Source organism: Stegostoma tigrinum, chromosome 3 (assembly GCF_030684315.1).
Source record: "Stegostoma tigrinum isolate sSteTig4 chromosome 3, sSteTig4.hap1, whole genome shotgun sequence".
NCBI lineage: Eukaryota > Metazoa > Chordata > Chondrichthyes > Orectolobiformes > Stegostomatidae > Stegostoma > Stegostoma tigrinum.
The window spans coordinates 133458101-133480120 of record NC_081356.1 but is presented as its reverse complement, the minus strand read 5'-3'; the positions used below and the strand labels follow the sequence as shown (position 1 = coordinate 133480120).

At 46.4% G+C, this 22020-nt stretch overlaps 1 protein-coding gene across 7 annotated transcripts in view; it reads left to right on the top strand.

The window, feature by feature from the left end:
• Nucleotides 1-22020, top strand: part of phf24 (PHD finger protein 24) — a 175387-nt gene that overhangs the window by 107501 nt on the left and 45866 nt on the right. For 2 of the 7 annotated variants that reach the window (XM_059644940.1, XM_059644938.1), the window contains 2 exons: nucleotides 8909-9165; nucleotides 16948-17448. In XM_059644940.1, coding sequence (XP_059500923.1) covers nucleotides 17080-17448 — 369 coding nt within the window. In that variant the 5' untranslated portion in view covers nucleotides 8909-9165; nucleotides 16948-17079. Of the gene's footprint in view, nucleotides 1-8471; nucleotides 9166-16947; nucleotides 17449-22020 lie in introns of all 7 variants that reach the window. The other 5 variants (XM_059644936.1, XM_059644935.1, XM_059644942.1 and 2 more) reach the window with 3 other exon arrangements.

Below are 22020 nucleotides of genomic sequence, written 5' to 3'. Positions count from 1 at the left end.
ACCGGTGGGCCATATCGAACAGCATGGCCCTTCAGCTGTTCACAAGAAGCAAAGTAGATTCTGTGCCGAGCCAGGCTGCACCTATAAAACTCACAATATAGTGTGTAACATCAGACCTGATTGTGGAATTGGACAACATTTACTAGATTATCCTGAGATGTGTGAAGAATTACCCGATAACCAGCTCAGAAATAAATAGTGAGTGGAGGGGTGGGGCTGGAGAAGTTAGGTGGGCTGGTGATAGGTGACTCCATGTAGGCAGTGGTCAGGATTGGTCAGTGAGATGGGAGGGGCGGATAAGTGGGAGAAAAAATGTACAGGCTGTGTCCGATCAAGGAGGTTGGGATGAGAGGGAGGGTTGGTCATGGAATGAGGCCGGGGTGGGGAGATTTTGAAACTGGTAAAATTCATGTTTAGGCCATTGGGCTGGGGGCTCCCAAGGTGGAGTATGAGGTGCAGAATATGGATAGACTGGGTTTGTTCTCACTGGAAGACAGGAGGCTAAGTGTTAATCTGATAGACGTTTATAAGATTGTGAATGACATGGACAAACTGGAAAGTATGTGGCTTTTTCCCAGGGTGGAGGGGTCAATTACTAGGGGACGCAGGTTCAAGGTGTAAGGAGGGACATTTAAATGAGATATGCGAGGCATGGTTTTCACGCAAAGGGTGGTGAGTGCCTGGAACACGTTGCCAGAGAAGTTGGTGGAAGCAGACACAATAGCAACATTCACGAAGTACCTGGATGAATACATGAATAGGATGGGAATAGAGGGATATGGGTCCTGTAAGTGAAGACAGTTTTAGTATGGAAGGACGGAATGTGGCAGCGCACACTTGGAGGGCTGAAGGGTCTGTTCCTGTGCTGTATTATTCTTTGTTCTTTGAGTGAAATAAACAAGTGATAAATATTGAGCTGGATACACTAGAGACACACACTCCTCTCATTCCCATGATATGTTTTTTAAAGGAGGGTCATTGGACCAAAACCTTAATTCTGTGTCTCTCTCCACAGATGCTGCCAGACCTGCTGAGTTTCTTCAGCATTCTCTGTGCAGGTTTCAGATCTCTCGCATCTACAGTATTTTGCTTTTGCTATCGTAGGGAGAAGTTCCCTGCTGTGCCATCAAACAGTGATCTTTTAAACCCGTCTAACATTGAATTGAAAGGGGCAGTACGTCTGATAGTGCAGTACTCCCTCTGCATGACATGGGGAACTGTCAGCCTGGGGTTTTGTGCTGCAGCCCCAGAAGTGAGTCTCAAACCCTGTGCTCTAACACAGCGGGACATCTGTTATCCATCGAGTCACAGTTGAATGATGACACTCTCTGCCTGTGACTCTTTTTGAAGCTGGCAACCTCCTCAACCTTCAACTGCATTTGTCAATTTAAATAGGGTTATTGATTGAAATCCCTGAAACAGCCATGATTGCTACAGAGAGAAAGAAAGAAAGAGAGAGGGAAAGAAACATTTGGCAAACTTCCAAAAGTGGGAATGTTAGCACTAAGGAACAGAAATTCAATTTATGTTAAAAATACATCACAGTGTCACAAAGATATCATTACATTTCCTGGATGTAAGTGTTTAACTGTTTCCCATCCCAGAGATAAGGTCAAATTCATGCAGTATTGAAGCTTAATGCAGAATTCTCACTTACAATAATCTCACTGGCTGCACCCTGGAGACTGACGGATTGGCTGATTATCCTAAAGCAACAATTCCACCCCCCCCCCACCAATTACCCAGAGTCACCAGACGAATATCCTGAGTCCAAGACTGATGTTCTGGGGCACTGGATTCAAATCCTAACCTAACAGCTGAGAGAATTTAAATTTGATTAATCAATCTGGACTTGAAAACTCAGTTAACTCAGCCACATTAGGGGCATTTAAACAGTCCTTGGATAAGCGTATGGATAACGATGGGATAGTGTAGGGGGAGGGGCCTAGATTAGTTCACAGGTCGGCGCAACTCGAGGGCCGAAGGGCCTGTTCTGCACTGTATTGTTTTATGTTCTATGTAAAACTAGTCTCAATGATACTGTCTGTGAAATTAGCATCGAATGTAGCAAAGTCCTTGAGGGGAAGAAATCTGCCGTCCATACCTGGTCTGGTCTTCATTTGACTCCAGGCCTACAGTGATGTGGTTGACTCTTTACCAACCCCTGAAATGACTCTGGAAGCCAATCGGTCTAAGAACAGCTAGGGATAACTAGTCAGGTCTCTTAGGTGAATGTGGAAGGTTATACCTTGCTATTTGTGAAAAAACTGTTATTTATTGGATATTATTGAATAACGGAGCAGGATTTAGGGGCTGACTGGCCTACTCCAGCTCCTAATTCTTGGGTTCTTGGACTTACAGTGTTCTGTCCATGATTTAACTATTAATTGGCATCAGTAAAACAAATGTTCCATTTATTTTCCACAATGTTGTTTGTGAGAGCTTGCTGTGTGTGATTGACAGCCACATTGCCTGCATTGCAAGCAAAAATTGAAAATAGGAGCAGCAGTGGGCAACTAGGGCCTTCGAACCTGCTCCAACATTCAACTGATCATCCTACTGCATACCCTGTTCCCACTTTCTCTCCATACCCTTTAATCCCAGGAACCATATCCAACTCTTTCTTGAATACGTTTAATGTTTCGACCTCAACCATTTTCTGTGGCAGAGAAATGAAGTGGGGAGGAATTTCTCCTCTTGGCAAAAGGTTGTGGGGTTAGAGTCCTCATGTATATTTAAGGTTGAGACAGATAGATTCTTGATCAGGTGGGGAATCAAGGATTACAGGGAAAACACAAGAAAGTGGATGTGAGGAATGTCAGACCAGCTATGATCCTATTGAATGGTGGAAAAGGGTCAGAGTGCTGTATGGCCCACTGCTATTCCCACTTCTTTTCGTCTTAAGGTGTAATTCCATAGGATCAACACACAGAAGAAATTTTTCCTCATCTCACTGCTAAATGGCCTACCCTTTACCCTTAAATTGTGACTCCTGGTTCCACTCTCCCTGGTCATTAGAAACATCCCTTACAATTTCTGTTACAAATTTATAGGTTTCTATGGGACTTCTACTCTCACCCTTGAACACTCTAGAGAACTGACAGGCTCTCCTTTTAATGTCTCATCCAAAAGACAGCACTTCTGCAGTTCTCCATCTGGTGGGTCAACCTCGATCAGCTGTCCAGGGTTTATATTTATTCATGGGATGTGGGCATTGCTGTCGAGGCCGGCATTCATTTCCCATCTCTAATTGCTAGAGGGCAATTAAGAATCATTCAGGGTCTGGAATCACATGCAGGCCAGACCAGGTCAGGCAGTTTCCTTACCTAAGGGACATTAGTGAACCAGATGGGCTTTTTCCTGACAATGGACAATGGTTTCATAGTCATCATTGGACTCTTAAGTCTGTCATGGTGGGATTTGAACCCAGGTCCCCAGAATGTTACCTGGATCCCTGGACTATTAGTCTAGCAATAATACCACTTGGCCAATGTCTCCCCATAAAGGGTTTTGAAGTTAATGGATTGGCACAGTGGCTAACACTGCTGCCTCACAATGTGAGGGACCCGGGTTCAGTTCCACCCTCAGGTGTCTGTCTGTGCAGAGTTTGCATATTTTCCCTGTGTCTGCCTGGGTTTCCTCCCATTGTCCAAGATGTGCAGGTTAGGTGGATTGGCCATGCTAGATTGCCCCACAGTGTCTGGAGATATGCAGGCTAGGTAGGTTAATAACGAGAAATGTAGGGTTACAGGGATGGGGAGGGGTTTGGGTGGAATCTACTTTGGAGGGTCAGTATAGGCTTAATAGGCCAAATGGCCTGCTTCCGCACTGTGGGGATTCTATGAGTGACAACATTTCCTTACCTGGAGAGAGCTTTGGGACATCGTGTAAGATGTTGCAGAAATGCAAATTATTTGTTTCTCAATCATTTTCCAATCAGTGTCTTGAGACTGTGTTACAGACTGAATTGTACATCTCTGCTGAATGTAAGTTTGAGATGGAATAGTTCACTGCCTGGCTTTGGGAGGGATCTGGTTATATTTGAATGTCATGGCCACAGGTATGGTCCACACCCTCGATTGATGGAGGTTGGTTCACTTTCACTGGGAGAGTACCAAGTGATTCTATCTACCTTTTAACCGCCTCCTCCAGATTTCCTCACCCAAATCATCAACAGTCTCCCCTCATCACTAGCTACCTCTCTAACCCTGACACTCAATTCAATGTTCTGTCTCTACCGGGGGTCCATTGAAACTTTCAAAATGAGGATTTTTGTTGGGCCTTAGTAATGGAAACATCTTCTCCATGTCCACTCTGTCCAGGCCTCTCAGTATTCTGTAATCTTCATTCAGACACCCCCTCATCCTTCTAAACTCCAACAAGTACAGATCAAAAGTCCTCAACTGCTCCTCACATAACAGACTTCACCCCCTGGCTCATTCTCGTAAACTTCCTCTGGACCCTCTCTCATGCCAATTCATCCATCTTTAGACAGGAGGCCCAAAATTTCTCATAATATTCCAAATGCAGTCTGACCAGAGCGTTATACAGCCTCGGCAGTCCATCTCTGCTCTTGAATTTTAGCCCTCTCGAATTAAATGCTAACATTGCATTTGCCTTCCTAATTGCCAATTGACCTTAAATGTTAACTTTAAGAGAATCCTGAACTAGGTACCCCAAGTCTCTTTGTGCCGCAGATTTCTGAAGCCTTTCCCCAATCAATATATGTCTCTGGCAAAGTACATACCCTCATACCTTCCTAATTGTATTCTAACTGCCACTTCTTTGACCACCCTCCTGCCATGTCCACATCTTTCTGCGGTCTCCATACCTCCTCAACATTACCTGTCCCTTCACCTATCTTTATGTCATCAGGAAACTTAGCAACAATGCCCCCAGTTCCTTTGTCCAGATCGTTAATGTATAACGTGAATAGTTGTGGTCCCAAAACTGAGCCCTGCAGAACTCCACTAGTCACCAGCTGCCATCCTGTGTGCATGCCAGTACCTTTCCCCTAACATGTATGATAGTTGACCAGATAATTAGATTAGATTCCCTACAGTGTGGAAACAGGCCCTTCGGCCCAACAAGTCCACACCGCCCCTTGCAGCAGCCCACCCAGACTCATCCCCCTATAACCCACACACCCCTGAACACTACGGGCAATTTAGCATGGCCAATCCACCTAGCCTGCACATCTCTGGCCTGTGGGAGGAAACCAGAGCACCTGGAGAAAACCCACGCAGATACGGGGAGAATGTGCAAACTAACAGTTGCCCGAGGCTGGAATCGAACCCGGGTCCCTGGCACTGTGAGGCTGCAGTGCTAACCACTGAGCCACCGTGCCGCCCCCAAATAATCTCTTCTTAGATTAGGAGTGTTGTAGAGACATAATCAAACAGTACGAAAACAGACACTTTAGCCCAACTCATCTGCAACAATCAGATATCCCAATCTGACCTAGTCCCATTTGCCAGCATTGGCCATATCCCTCTGAACCCTTTCTGTTCATATCCCCATCCAGATGCCTTTTAGATTTCACAATTGCACCAGCCTCCACCACTTCCATACACGCACCACCACTGCATGAAAAAGCTGCTCCTTTTAAATCTTTCCCCCACTCACCTTTAACCCATGCCCTCTAGTTTTGGAGTTCTCCACCCTGGGGAAAAGACTGTGGCTATTCACCCTAATCCATGCCTTTCATGATTTTATAATGGTTTGGTTGAGGGTTGATATATTGCAGCAGACTCCTCTGTTCTTTTTTTGACAGCACTCTGCTACCATTTGCATATCATGTCACAGAGGGTTACTGTCAATGCAGGGCACCCTCAGTGTTAACCTGGAGACTCCCAGCTCTGACTTGGTGCTCAAATCCCCAGAGAGAGGCCCATGATAGGTTAGTGTCTCTCCCACTGGGCTACAGCTGATAACCACACAGTCGCTATCATTTCTGAGGTTGCTCGAAGCTTCACACAAGACCAACTTGAAATCACAGAATCCGTTGTTCTCCTGAGGATAATGATCAAAGATCAGATCAAACGACGAGCCGACTGCATGATAAAAAATAACAAGATGAGACAGTGTAATCAGGTTGACTGCTGCAAAAGGGGAGAAAATGTGACACAGAATTATAGAGAACGTTCAGAACTGAAACAGGCCTCTTGACCCAACAGACTGTACTGCTGTCCACACTCTACTTGAGCCTTCAGTCATTTCCATCCCACCTCATCAGCGTATATTTCTATTTCTTTGCTGCCTCATGGGTTTATCAAACTTCCTTTTAAATTATGTTCAATTCATTTTAGTCACGGAGCCATTGGTTTCCTGCTTTTGACTTTTGTGGATGTTGGAATCCATCATGGATCAATATAAATGATAGAAGGTAACCATATTTGTGAATGGAATACTACTAAGCCATTCTGCGGGGACACCTATGATACATGAAGTGTGATTTATTTAAGTTTTAAAATTATTTATTTTAGAGTTTGGAGTTTGATCTAGAGGCATGTGGATTTGGTACATATCTCTGAGGGTATTTAATGATTAATCTCTAATTATTTCTGTAGCTAAGGCAATTTCTTTCAAAATATTGCTTGACAGGAAGACTCCCAGGAATGCAATGAGTTTTGTTTCTATTGAGTTTTATGAGTGAATAGAGTAAACAATTGCACATTAGGCTTCGGGGGAAAAGAATCCAAACATTATGTTTTGGGTCAGGGAAAACGCCTATAGCTTGCAGAATGCTGTTTTGTCTGCAAGTTTACAATAGTCTTAGCACGAGCTGGATATGTAAAACAATTATTTTTATTAAGGGACATAGTTTCAAACTATTAAAAAATAAATAAATTCAGAGTAAGGAGTTAGTTTTAAAATTCCAGACCAGATGTATTTGGTTAAAACGCTGAAGGGATTACTTGAAGTTGAGAAAGTCATAAGATTGTTGTATGAAGATTCAAGTAAGAGGCAATCAGATGCTCAATATGAAAGAATTGAAGCCACAGGTAAATCAAACCTTATGTGTGACAATTTTCACTGGTGTGAGTACTGCAAAGGGAGTGCTGTTGGATTAATGAGATTGCATGTTTACTCTGTGTTACATGCAATTAGTTGCTTTATTTTATTTTTCCTAATTTTTGTCTTATCCCTAACACTTACACTGACTTGAATGCCAGCAATAAACCCAACCTTAACACAAACCTTCAGACTGGCCCTAGCCCTAGCCTTAATTCTAACCTTCACCCTAATCTTAACCTTAATACTACCACAAGCCATAATTATAACCTAAATGCCAGCCCTGACCCTAGATGTAGTCTTAACTTCAAGGCTAAACCTGTACCTCTGGGTACATTTTAGCCCTGTGTTCCCAGTCTTTCCGAGGGCAGATAGTGGGGTAGGGATTGATGTTGGAGGTGTGGGGGAGAGATGGCAAGAGAGGCAACTCAATGCAGAGGGTCGGCTATTGAGAAAGGGGGAACGAGATGGTGAGGGAAGGGTGGAGGCTGCAGAGAAGCATTTTGTGGGCCTCATCCCGGGGCCAGACTGCAATTTACAGAGCCAGGGTATCTGTCAGTGCACCTCCTTGCTGCTTTCAATGATCCATGAGCACCACTGTTGGGTGTTGAACGTCTGAGAGATGCTGATCACTGCGTTCAAATTTAGTTGCTGCTTATGAATCAATGTTGTTGCATTACTGAGCTGCTTTCAGTTCATGGGACCATTAATGGGGCCAATGCTTCCTTCCTAAAGGAGCCAGCTCTTGTTCTTATTGATTTGTACCAGCGGTCGTCATTCCTCAGTGGGATCAGGACAATGCAGATGCTTTACCAGGATGGTACCAGGGATGAGGCCATGGCAAGAGTAATCCAGATGCCCCAGCAAATGCTCGGGGGATGTGGCTTCAAATCTCACTTGGGCAGCTGACAGGATCTAAATTTAATTAATCAATTTGGAATTGAAATGTAATAATTAATGATAGAGAGCATGAAAAGGTCATCAATTATTGTAAAATCCAGCTGGTTCACTAACATTCTTTAGGGAAAGAAATCTGCCATCCTTACCTGGTCTGGCCTCCATGTGACTCCAGACTCACAGTGATATGGTTAACTCTCAAATGCCCTCTGGAATTGCTGAGGGTTGCACTCAGTTCAAGAGCAATAAATATCAGTAACACCAAGATCCCTTGAAAGAATACATTAGAAGAACACACAGAAACTGTGATTGTTTGCTTGAGGACAGAGAAGGCTGTAGAGGAGGTTTGGAAGCAGAGCAGGTCTTGATTGGGAGAGCTGGGACACACACTCTCCCCTCTGGATAAAGAGTCAGTCAGCAAATGTTGACCAGAACCACAGGATTGTTTCAGTGAAGAAGGGGGTTTTTGGCCCATTATGCCTGCACTGGCTCTATTACCAACTGGCAATCTCCTGCCTTTCCCTCCATAACCCTGCACACCATTTCTTTCCAAATAACAGCTCAAATAATTGGAGGAGAGTACCGGAGAGGAGCTGAGGAGCGTTGGAATGGTGATTGGCCGTTCATTTGAGGAGGATTGACTGCCAGGGTTAGGAGCGAAGACCTGAGAAATGACATTGTGACTGGAAGCACGGTGCAGACGGGCTGAACGGCCTCCATACTGTTGCTGTCAGATTCTGACCTTCTTGCCTGGTGACCCTGGGGGCTGGAAATGAACGTGTTGGTGAGGGGAGGGGGCGTGGGCAAACATGAACCCCGTACTGTCGCCCCCTATGAATATTCGCTCACACACAGCCAGTTCAGTCAGATGGGGGTTGGGGGACTGGATCCGGCTGCAGTGAAATTGGGATCTTCCCTCCGCCGCAGTCATCGCTTTTGCCGTGAGCAGTGTCAGTGCGGGAGTGCACGGAGCTAACACTTCATCAGTGTTTTGCAGAGAAACAGGGAGAGGGAGGTAACGTTTCTGCAATTGGAAAACACCTCCCTCCATTTGGAATCGGTACAGGCTGATCCCCAACTTGGATATAAAGCTGAAGCAGAAACAGGGCGGTTCAAAAGGCATCCCCCCCTCCCCATCCCATTCCTTCAGATCCCGCAGAACGGGAGCTACCTTTTAATCGGTCGAAAGGAGACAGCAGAATCATATTCGCTTGGCTCAGCCCTGCAGGATCGGACAGGACGAGAAAGCGAGCTGTAAGTCAAGCTTGTGCTGTTAAATTTAATATACATTGATATAGATGTTTAAGAAATGTCAATTTATCTGAATAATTTCTGATTTCTCAAAAGGTGTCTCAGGGTGAAAGTGAGAAGGTTACTTTCAACTTGGTAACTGGATAGAACTCGAAATGTCACAGTCTCCGAGACCCCTCGTTAATTTAACTCTGAAGTAATTATCCGGCAGAGTTGGAAAGTCGTGGTGAACTGTGGCCCTGGTGTGTCGATCGTTTATCAAGTGGGCTCCTAGGCAATGAGTAATGAAAAAAAACCTATAACTGCTTTGAAATGGACGCTGCCCTGAAAGCTGGAGCTGCCTGGATAGGTTTTTATTGGGGGTCGGGAAGGATTTCCCAACAGGCAGCCAGCAGATGTAGATCGTCATGGTGTGGGCTTGGGTGGGAGTCAGGGCTAAGGAGGTGTCGAGGGCACTGGGTGAGGAAGGAAAGGGGCTGAGAAAGGCAATGGGAGAGGGAGGCAGACGAGGAAGTGAGAGAAGGAAAAGGAAAGGGAAGAGAGAGAGTGTATGCAGAGGGGTTTGAAGAGGGGATGGTGAAAGACAGAGGGAAACAGAAAACACAGGAGGTTGGGGAGGAGATAGCTGAGAGGAGGAATGAAAGTGAGAGGAGAAGATGAAAGGAGGTTGAGAATAGTGTGAGAGGAAGGGAATGAGAAAGAAGGAGAGATGAAAGGAGTGGAGGGAAGAAGAAATGGGGAGGGGGAAAGAGAGAGAAGGAGGATGAAGATGAGGGAGAAAATGAGAAGTGGTGATACAGGGATAGGAGGGAGAGAGACAGAAACGAGGAAAGAATGGTTGAATAAAAATAAACAACGTTTAATGGAGAAATATCAGCAGGAAAGGATTTCCACTCCACTGGGGGAATTGCTGTTGTAAATGAGATGAGTCCTTGTTTTTGGATTAGTCTTATGTGGAAAGAACATAAATGATTTTGAATTAAAGTGAAGCAGATCCGAGAGATATTTCTGCCAAGTTATGACTTCACAATGTGATCAATCTCAGGAATAAATATCCCATCATTTGCACCAAGCATTTGGAAGTGTTTTGTTAAAATATAAATCTGACATTAACCCATCCCAAAATAGCCTAATTTTCTTTAATTCACTCATGGGAGGTGGGTATCGCTGGCTGAGTGAATATTTATTGCCTGTCCCTAGCTACCCTGGACAAGGTGGGTGTGAGTTGCCTTCTTGAGCCGCAGTTGTGCTGTAGGTTGATCCACAATGTTGGTCGGAAGGGAGCAACAGGATTTTGACCCACTGTCGGAGAAGGAACGGCAATATATTTCCAAGTCAGGACGGTGAGTGCCTTGGAGAGGAACTTACAGGTGATGGGGTTCCCATGTATCTGCTGCCCTTGCCCTTCTGGATGGAAATGATTTTGTGTTCGGAAGGTGCAGTCTGAGGATCTTTAGTGAATTTCAGCAGTGTATCTTGTAAATAGTACACACGGCTCCTACTAAGCATTAATGGGAGAGGGAGTGGATGTTTGTAGATGTGGTGCCAATCAAATGGACTGCTTTGTCTTGGATGGTATCAAGCTGCTTAAGTGCTGTTGGAGCTGCACCCATCCAGATAAGTAGGGAGTATTCCATCAAATTCCTGACTTGTGCCTTGCAGATGGTGGGACAGGATTTGGGGAGTAAAGAGATGAGTCACTTGCTGCAATATTCCTAGTCTCTGAGCTGCTCTTGTAGCCACTGTTTATGTGGTGTGACTGGTAGAGTTATTGGTCAATGAGAGCCTCTGGTGCCAGGCTTGAGATGAGCAGGTGCTGCGATTGTGCGTGGCTGGCTCTGTGAGATCAAGATAATGTGGGGCTGGATAAACACAGCAGGCCAAGCAGCATCTCAGGAGCACAAAAGCTGACGTTTCGGGCCGAGACCCCTCATCAGAGAGGGGCATGGGGAGAGAGAACAGGAATAAATAGGGAGAGAGGGGGAGGCGGACCGAAGATGGAGAGAAAAGAAGATAGGTGGAGAGGAGAGTATAGGTGGGGAGGTAGGGAGGGGATAGGTCAGTCCAGGGAAGACGGACACCACCCCCAGGCCTCCTACCCTCCCTCGACCTCTTCATCTCCAATTGCCGTCGAGACATTAACCGCCTCAACCTCTCCACCCCTCTCACCCACTCCAACCTCTCCCCCGCAGAACGGGCAGCCCTCCGCTCCCTCAGCTCCAACCCCAACCTCACCATCAAACCCGCAGACAAGGGAGGCGCAGTGGTAGTATGGCGCACTGACCTCTACATCGCCGAGGCCAGACGCCAACTCTCCGACACCACCTCCTACCGCCCGCTCGATCATGACCCCACACCCGAGCACCAAACCATCATCTCCAACACCATTCACGACCTCATCACCTCAGGGGACCTCCCACCCACAGCCTCCAACCTCATTGTTCCCCAAACCCGCACGGCCCGTTTCTATCTCCTTCCCAAAATCCACTAACCTGCCTGCCCTGGTCGACCCATCGTCTCAGCCTGCTCCTGCCCCACCGAACTCATCTCCACCTATCTGGACTCCATTTTCTTCCCTTTGGTCCAGGAACTCCCCACCTACGTCCGTGACACCACCCACACCCTCCACCTCCTCCAGGACTTCCAATTCCCTGGCCCCCAACACCTCATATTCACCATGGACGTCCAGTCCCTATACACCTGCATTCCGCATGCAGATGGCCTCAAGGCCCTCCGCTTCTTCCTGTCCCGCAGGCCCGACCAGCCCCCCTCCACCGACACTCTCATCCGCCTAGCTGAACTCGTCCTCACCCTCAACAACTTCTCTTTTGACTCCTCCCACTTCCTACAGACTAAGGGGGTGGCCATGGGCACCCGCATGGGCCCCAGCTATGCCTGCCTCTTTGTAGGTTACGTGGAACAGTCCCTCTTCCGCACCTACACAGGCCCCAAACCCCACCTCTTCCTCCGGTACATTGATGACTGTATCGGCGCCGCCTCTTGCTCCCCAAAGGAGCTCGAACAGTTCATCCACTTCACCAACACCTTCCACCCCAACCTTCAGTTCACCTGGGCCATCTCCAGCACATCCCTCACCTTCCTGGACCTCTCAGTCTCCATCTCAGGCAACCAGCTTGTAACTGATGTCCATTTCAAGCCCACCGACTCCCACAGCTACCTAGAATACACCTCCTCCCACCCACCCTCCTGCAAAAATTCCATTCCCTATTCCCAATTCGTCCGCCTCCGCCGCATCTGCTCCCACGATAAGACATTCCACTCCCGCACATCCCAGATGTCCAAGTTCTTTAAGGACCGCAACCTTCCCCCCACAGTGATCGAGAACGCCCTTGACCGCGTCTCCCGCATTTCCCGCAACACGTCCCTCACACCCCGCCCCAGCCACATCCGCCCTAAGAGGATCCCCCTCGTTCTCACACACCACCCTACCAACCTCCGGATACAACGCATCATCCTCCGACACTTTCGCCATTTACAATCCGACCCCACCACCCAAGACATTTTTCCATCCCCACCCCTGTCTGCTTTCCGGAGAGACCACTCTCTCCGTGACTCCCTTGTTCGTTCCACACTGCCCTCCAACCCCACCACACCCGGCACCTTCCCCTGCAACCGCAGGAAATGCTACACTTGCCCCCACACCTCCTCCCTCACCCCCATCCCAGGCCCCAAGATGACATTCCACATTAAGCAGAGGTTCACCTGCACATCTGCCACTGTGGTATACTGCATCCACTGTACCCGGTGTGGCTTCCTGTACATTGGGGAAACCAAGCGGAGGCTTGGAGACCGCTTTGCAGAACACCTCCGCTCAGTTCGCAACAAACAACTGCACCTCCCAGTCGCAAACCATTTCCACTCCCCCTCCCATTCTCTAGATGACATGTCCATCATGGGCCTCCTGCACTGCCACAATGATGCCACCCGAAGGTTGCAGGAACAGCAACTCATATTCCGCCTGGGAACCCTGCAGCCATATGGTATCAATGTGGACTTCACCAGTTTCAAAATCTCCCCTTCCCCTACTGCATCCCTAAACCAGCCTAGTTCATCCCCTCCCCCCACTGCACCACACAACCAGCCCAGCTCTTCCCCCCCACCCACTGCATCCCAAAACCAGTCCAACCTGTCTCTGCCTCGCTAACCGGTTCTTCCTCTCACCCATCCCTTCCTCCCACCCCAAGCTGCACCCCCAGCTACCTACTAACCTCATCCCACCTCCTTGACCTGTCCATCTTCCCTGGACTGACCTATCCCCTCCCTACCTCCCCACCTATACTCTCTCCACCTATCTTCTTTACTCTCCATCTTCGGTCCGCCTCCCCCTCTCTCCCTATTTATTCCAGTTCCCTCTCCCCAACCCCCTCTCTGATGAAGGGTCTAGGCCCGAAACGTCAGCTTTTGTGCTCCTGAGATGCTGCTTGGCCTGCTGTGTTCATCCAGCCTCACATTTTATTATCTTGGAATTCTCCAGCATCTGCAGTTCCCATTATCTCTGTGAGATCAAGCTTGGGTTTCCTAATTGGGCTAAGGTTCTGCCACAGTTGTGGTGGGGTGGTGGGGGGGCACGTGGTTGTGACTTGGCAGACCAATTCCCAGCCTCCATATGCCAACACCATTTGTAATTCCATCAGCGTTCTTGTTAATGCCCCTGGTGACAGCTACAGCATTGTTCATGTTCTCACTGCCTGAGCAGAAAGCCTGTGGTTTCTAATCTCCCACTATGCATTTCAGCACATCCTCCCCGGCTGATACTATGGTGCAGTGCTGAGGGAGTACCACATTGTCAGAGGCAGTGCTCTGCCAAGGACCGTAGGCAACTACAGAAGGTTGTGTGCATACCCCAGATCATCACAGAAGCCATCCTTCCATTCATGGACTCCATTTACATGACCCATTGATGCAGAAAAGCTGCCAACATCCTCAAAAATCCACTGGACCCTGGTAGTTCTCCCCTATAGCCTGTTCCATCAGGCGGAAGATACAGAAGCTTGAACATATGTATGTCTGATATGGCAGATTTACAGCAATTGAGCAGGTTCAAGAACAACGTCTTCTCTGCCGTTATTAGTCTGAATGGACTCTCTCTAACTTCAAATAATGCGGATCTTGCTAATGTTGATCATGCCTAGCACATGCCATGTGTGATGTAACTTCTTTGCCTCAGTCCAAGGTTTTTTCCCACCCTATAGAATCCCTACAGAGAGGAAACAGGCCGTTTGGCCCAACAAGCCCATACCGAACCTCAGAGCATGCCACCTAGACCCATCCCCCGATAACCCACCCAATCTACACCTCCCTGAACACTATGTGCAATTTAGCATGGCCAGTCCACCTATCCTGCACATATTTGGACTGTGGGAGGAAACCAGATCTCCCGGAGGAAACCCACACAGACGTGGAGAGAATGTGCAAACTCCACACAGACAGTCGCCCGAGACTGGAATTGAACCCGGGTCCCTGACACTGTGAGGCCGCAGTGCTAACCAGTGTGCCACCATGCCACCCATGATTTGTATCTTACTATGATCTGCCTGTACTGCTTGAAAATAAGACATTTCACTGTACTAACATACATGTGACAATTAATCAATGAATAAATCTTCAAGTGAGACCATAAGGTCTCAAGGTGTAGGAACAGAAGTGGGCCATTCACTCCATCAAATTTGCTCTGCCAATCAATATGATCATGGCTGATTCTCAATCTGAAAGCCATAATCACTTTCTTCCCCCATGCCCCTTGTTGTCTTTAAAGTACAAACTTCTTCAGTTACTTGGCTCATTCATAGCCAAGGCATTTCTCATGGAACTCCTCCAGCAGGACATTCAGGGACACATCACTAAAGGATGGTGCCATTTTAATGGGCCTCTAATTTCTCCAGGATGCGGTTGGAATGATGGGCAGAGACTGAGTGAGCCCCCTTGGTTACAGAGAGGGCAGTACAGTCCAGGTGCCTTATAAATATGGCTTGAGAGGCTGGAGCCCAGAGGGTTCATTGGGGTGGGCTTTGTAACTGTCTAGTTTTGGGGGATAAAAATAGAAATTGCTGGAAAAGCTCAGTAGGTCTGGCACTATCTTTGGAGAGAAATCAGAGTTAACATTTCAGTTGGAGTGACTCTCTGTGTTGGGGGATCATTGGGGTGGGGTCAGTAACTAAGGTTTTAAAAGGACCCATCCTTATGAAATAATGAAATCAAAGGTTTGCCAAACAGTGTTTTGACTTTTATTGCCATGTGATATATAATGGTGCAGTGACCATGTCACTGGGGAAGGATCTGGAGACATTATTGTACAAAATGCGGAGGAATGGAATTGTGGGAGATATAGCAGTTTGGATCGGAAATTGGCTTGCTGAAAGAAGACAGAGGGTGGTAGTTGATGGGAAATGTTCATCCTAGAGACCAGTTACTAGTGGTGTACTGCAAGGGTCAGTGTTGGGTCCACTGCTGTTTGTCATTTTTTATAAATGACCTGGATGAGGGCATAGAAGGATGGGTTAGTAAATTTGCAGACGACACTAAGGTCAGTGGAGTTGTGGATAGTGACGAAGGATGCTGTAGGTTGCAGAGAGACATAGATAAGCTGGGCTGAGGGGTGGCAAATGGAGCTTAATGCAGATGTGTGAGGTAATTAACTTTGGTAGGAGTAACCAGAAGGCAAAGTACTGGGCTAATGGTAAGATTCTTAGTAGTGTAGATGAGCAGAGACATCTCGGTGTCCATGTACACAGATCCTTGAAAGTTGCCACCCAGGTTGACAGGGCCGTTAAGAAGGCATACAGTGTTTTAGCTTTTATTAATAGAGGGATCGAGTTCCTGAACCAAGAGGTTATGGTGAAGCTGTACAAAACTCTGGTGCGGCCGCACTTGGAGTATTGTGTTCAGTTCTGGTCACCGCATTATAGGAAGGATGTGGAAGCTTTGGAAAGGGTGCAGAGGAGATTTACTAGGATGTTGCCTGGTATGGAGGGAAGGTCTTACGAGGAAAGGCTGAGGGACTTGAGGCTGTTTTCATTAGAGAGAAGAAGGTTGAGAGGTGACAATTGAAACATATAAAATAATCAGAATGTTAGATAGGGTGGATAGGGAGAGCGTTTTTCCTAGGATGGTGACGGCGAGCACGAGGGGGCATAGCTTTAAATTGAGGGGTGAAAGATATAGGACAGATGTCAGAGGTAGTTTCTTTTTATCAGAGAGTAGTGAGGGAATGGAACGCTTTGCCTGCAACGGTAGTAGATTCGTCAACTTTAGGTACATTTAAGTCGTCATTGGATAAGCATATGGACGTACATGGAATCGTGTAGGTTGGATGGGCTTGAGATTGGTATGACAGGTCGGCACAACATCGAGGGCCGAAGGGCCTGTATTGTGCTGTAATGTTCTATGTTCTATGTTCTATAATGTTAGTCTGATGTAGCCGATTTACAGCAATTGAGTTGATTACATGGTCATCGTGGGTTACCTTTATAAATTGCAGATTTTAAAAATAAACAAGATATCCAAATCAGATTTCACCACCTGCTACAGGAAGGGTTTGAACTCGCGCCTCTAGAACATTAGTCCCAAGTTACAGACTATCAGTTCAGTGATAGTATCACAATGTCACATCTCTCCAGAGTAAGAGTTGGGACGAGGTCTTATTGAATCACTCAGTTGACAAATCAACAGAGGTATGCTGGGCTGAATCGTCTCCCTCTGTGCTATTCCATTGAATGATTCGAGGACGTGGACTGAGTAATTATTCTCTTTCTGTTTTTTTAACAGGTGGCTAAAGTAATTTCATGCTGAATCCACAACATTGATGAGATGATGGTGTAACTGAGTAATTTGTCCAGCCTTTATAGACACATGATGAAGTAGAGTAGATCTCAGTGTGTGCTGCCTCTCAGGCTGACAATGGGGGTTCTAATGTCCAAGAAGCAGACGGTCGAGCAGGTGCAGAAGGCCAGTGTGGTGGTGTCGGCCTTCAAAGATGGGCTGAAGGACAAGGGATCAACCAGGAATCGGGCTGAGCTGATCCGGAGAAAGCCGGAGGTTGAGGAGAGCAGTCAAGATCAGGACAAGGAAGTGGCTGGAGGATCGGAGGCCAAGACACAGGAGGCAAAGAGGAATCAGGCAGCTTGGGAGAGGCTGAGGGATGGCAAAGGAGTTGAGCCCGAGGAGCTGGAATGGAATGGCCGGGCTACTCCACCGGCCTTCATTCGGCCCAAGAGACAGCTTGGAGATGATGAGTCGGTTGATATTAACCTGCATGAGAAAGATGAGGTAGGATTAAAATTCAAATTGCCCATCCCATTCCCACACTGACCTCTCTGTCCTTGTTGTGCTGTACTGTTTTGATGAAGCTCGATGGAAGCTTGAGGATCAGCATCTCATCTTTCAGTTTACTACTTTCCAGGCTCCATTATGATTTCAACATTTTCAGACTGTAATTTCCATTTCCCTTTCCTTTTTCCAATTCTTGCATTTATCTGAGTGCTTTATTTTGCTTGTGAGTAGCAGCTCACAGTGGTGATCCTGCTGTTGCCATTCACACCTCCTCTACATGCATCCTTTCCTCCTTGACTTGTTCTGTTATGATCTCTTTAACTTACAAATGGTTGCCTGTTCGTATAGCACCTGAGTATTGCTGAAAAGGTGCATTCTTGTCAAAGCTTTTCATCTTGTAGTCATCAGGTCAATTTGCAAAATTATCAATAAAGTGAAAAACCCAAATTTATGCTGTATGTGAGGAGAGTGCTGATTGGTTAACAAGTGGACTCTGGAGGAGGTGTTGCCATGGCAAATGCAGCTGTTAATGATCATTGACCATTGAGTCCATTTTGCCTGGTTTAAAATTTAAACAAAACCTGACAATTAACTGCTGCATTTGCCATGGCAACACATCTACCAGAGATGGCCATCATTTAATCTCTACTGCCTTTCACCCGAACACGGATCTTCTATTTTGTTTACGTTTTTCTTCTTCTTTCTTGCATTTGCTTTAAACCTGCTACATCTTGAACTTTCTTATCTTCCAATGACAGGTGATTAATCTGAAATACTAACTGTTTCTCTCAGTACAGGTCTTGCTGAAGCTGCTGAGTATTTCCAGCAATTTTTTTCATTATTTCAAACTTTCAGCATCCATTCTATTTCACTTTTTAAAAAAAACTTGTTTATTCTAGATTAGTACAAATCATTGCAAACATTTTGACTCCCAATGGATCAAACCCCTTTTCCATTCACTCTCACCACTGGCTGGGTGAAGAAATTTCTCCTCCTCTCAGTCCTGAAAGGTTTACCCCTTATTCTTAAACTATGACCCTGATTCTGAACTCCCCTGCCATCCTTCCCTCACCTAACTGTGTAGTCTTGATAGAATTTTATAAGTTTATAATGAGATTCCTATCCCGCCCCATTCATCTAAACTGCAGTGAATATAATGCTAACTGACTCAATCTCTTCTCATAGATCCATCAAGCCATCCCAGGTATCAGAATGGTAAACCTTCACTGCATTTCCTTTGTAGCAATAACATCCTTCCTCAGATAAGGAGACCAAAACTGCACACAATATCTAGGTAATGCTCACCAATGCTCTATATAAATACAGCAAGACATCCCTGTTTCTCAACTCGAACCTTCCCACTTTGAAGGCAGACATGCAGTTTGCTGCCTTTACTGTCTGCTGCACCTGTGCATTTACTTTCAGCGACTGGTACACAAGGACACCCAGATCTCGCTGAACATTCTCCTCTCTCAATTTATAGCTATTCAAATAATCTGCCTTCCAATCTTTGCCTCCAAGTAGATATCCTGACAGTTATCCACATCGCACTGCATCTGCTCTGCTTTTGCTCACCTACTCAGCCTGTCAAATCACACTACAACATCTCTGCATCCTCCTCACACCTTGCCCTTTCATCCAGGTCTGTGACAACTACAAATTTTGAGATATTGTAGAAACATAGAAAATAGGTGCGAGAGGAGGCCTCTCAGCCCTTTGAGCCTGTACTACCATTCAATACGATCATGGCTGATCATGCAATCTTAATATCCCATTCCTGTCCTCTGTACCCCTTGATCGCTCTAGCTGTAAGGACCACATCTAGCTACCTTTTGAATATATCTAATGAACTGGCCCCAACAGCTTTCTGTGGAAGAGAATTACACAGGTTTACAATTCTGAGTGAATGAATTCTTCCTCATTTCAGTCCTGAATGGGTAATGCCTTATTCTTAGACTGTGACCTCTAGATCTGGACTTCCCCCACATCGGGAACATTCTTCCCGCATCTAGCCTGTCCAGTCCTATCAGGATTTTATGGGTTTCTATGAGATCCCAGCACTGAACCCTGTAGCACCCCACTCGTCGCTGTCTACCACTCTGAAAAGGACCCGTGTATTCCAACTCACTACTCCTTGGCTGTCAACCAGTTCTCCCTCCATGTTGGTATATTATCTCCAAAACCATAATATTTTGTTCCCTCGTCTAAATCATTAATATATGTTGTGAAAAGCTGGGCTCCTAATATGATCCCTGCGGTACCCCGCTAATGATTGCCAGCTTTCAGAAAAAGACCCATTTATTCCACCTCTTTGTTTCCTGCTCACCAATTTTCTATCCATCTCAATACTTTACCTTCAATCTAATGCAATCTAATTTTGCACATTAATCTCTTGTGTGAACTTTGTCTAAAGTCTTCTCAAAGTGCAAATAAACCACGCTCTCTGCCTCCCTCTGATTAACTTTGCTATTAAACCCTTGAAGAATTCCAAGAGGATTTGTTGAGCATGATTTCCCTTTTGCAAATCCATGCTGATTGTGTCTGACTCTACCACTGTTTTCGAAGTGTCCTGCTATAAAATCCTAGATAATGGACTCTCGTATCTTCCCACTACTGATTCACAATAAACTTGTATCCCCTGATCCATGGTTCCTTTTTTTTCTTCTCTCTACCTCCTTTTTATTTTGAAAATAGAGGGGAGACATTTGCTACTTTCCAATCTATAGGAACTATTCCAGAGTTGACAGAAACTTGAAAGATTACCACTGATGCATCCGCTACTTCTAGGCCACTTCCTTAAATACTCTGGGATGTAGATTATCAGGCCCTAGGACTTTATCAGCATTTAATCCCATCAATTTCCCAAACACCATTTCTTTTCTAATACAGATTTTCTTCAGTTCCTCCCTCTCGCTAAACCCAATGTTCCTCATCATTTCTGGTACATTATTTGTGATCAGAGATAGTGGGAACTGCAGATGCTGGAGAATCTGAGATAACAAAGTGTGAAGCTGGATGAACACAGCAGGCCAAGCAGCATCTTAGGAGCACAAAAGCTGGTGTTTCGGACCTAGACCCTTCATCAGAGAGGGGGATGGGGAGAGGGTTCTGAAATAAATAGGGAGAGAGGGGGAGGCGGCCTGAAGATGGATAGAGGAGAGTATAGGTGGGGAGGAAGGGAGGGGATAGGTCAGTCCTGGGAGGATGGGCAGGTCAAGGGGGCAGGATGAGGTTAGTAGGTAGGAAATGGGGGTGCAGCTTGAGGTGGGAGGATGGGATAGGTGAGAGGAAGAATAGGTTAGGGAGGCGGGGATGAGCTGGGCTGGTTTTGGGATGCAGTGGGGGAAGGGAAGATGTTGAAGCTTGTGAAGTCCACAGTGATACCATTGGGCTGCAGGGTTCCAAAGTGGAATATGAGTTGCTGTTCCTGCAATCTTTGGGTGGCATCATTGTGGCACTGCAGGAGGCCCAGGATGGACATGTCGTCTAAGGAATGGGAGGGGGAGTTGAAATGGATCATGACTGGGAGGTGCAGTTGTTTTTTGCGAACCGAGCGGAGGTGTTCAGCAGAGTGGTCCCCAAGCCTCCGCTTGGTTTCCCCAATGTAGAGGAAGCCACAATGGGTATAGTGGATACCCACTACATCCCAAAACCAGCCCAGCTCGTCCCCTCCCCCCATTGCATCCCAAAACCAGCCCAGCTCATCCCGCCTCCCTAACCTGTTCTTCCTCCCACCTCAAGTCGCACCTCCATTTCCCACCTACTAACCTCATCCCGCCTCCTTGACCTGTCCATCCTCCCCAGACTGACCTATCCCCTCCCTACCTCCCCACATATACTCTCCTCTCCACCTATCTTCTCCTCTATCCATCTTCGGTCCACCTCCCCTGCTCTCCCTATTTATTTCAGAACCCTCTCCCCATCCCCCTCTCTGATGAAGGGTCTAGGCCCAAAACGTCAGCTTTTGTGCTCCTGAGATGCTGCTTGGCCTGCTGCGTTCATCCAGCTTCACTTTGTTATCTCTGGTACATTATTTGAATCCTCTTTTGTAAAGACAGAACTGAAGTATTAGTTTTAGCCAGTCAGCCATTTCTTTGTTCCCCATTATAAATACTCCTGTTTCTGATTATAAGAGGCCTACATTAGTGTTCACCAATCTTTTTATCTTTACATTCCTGATAGAAACTTCTACAGTGAGGTCTTATATTCCCCACAAGCTTTTCCACTCACACTCAGTTTTCCCTTTGATTCAATCCGTTGGTCCTCCTTTGTTGACTTCGAAACTATCAGGCCAATATTTTTTGGAGATAATGGGAACTGCAGATGCTGGAGATTCCAAGATAATAAAATGTGAGGCTGGATGAACACAGCAGGCCAAGCAGCATCTCAGGAGCACAAAAGCTGACGTTTCGGGCCTAGACCCTTCATCAGAGAGCTTTTTTTTTAGGGTCTAGGCCCGAAACGTCAGCTTTTGTGCTCCTGAGATGCTGCTTGGCCTGCTGTGTTCATCCAGCCTCACATTTTATTACCCAGGCCAATATTTTTTGCCAATTTATGTGCTTTTTATTT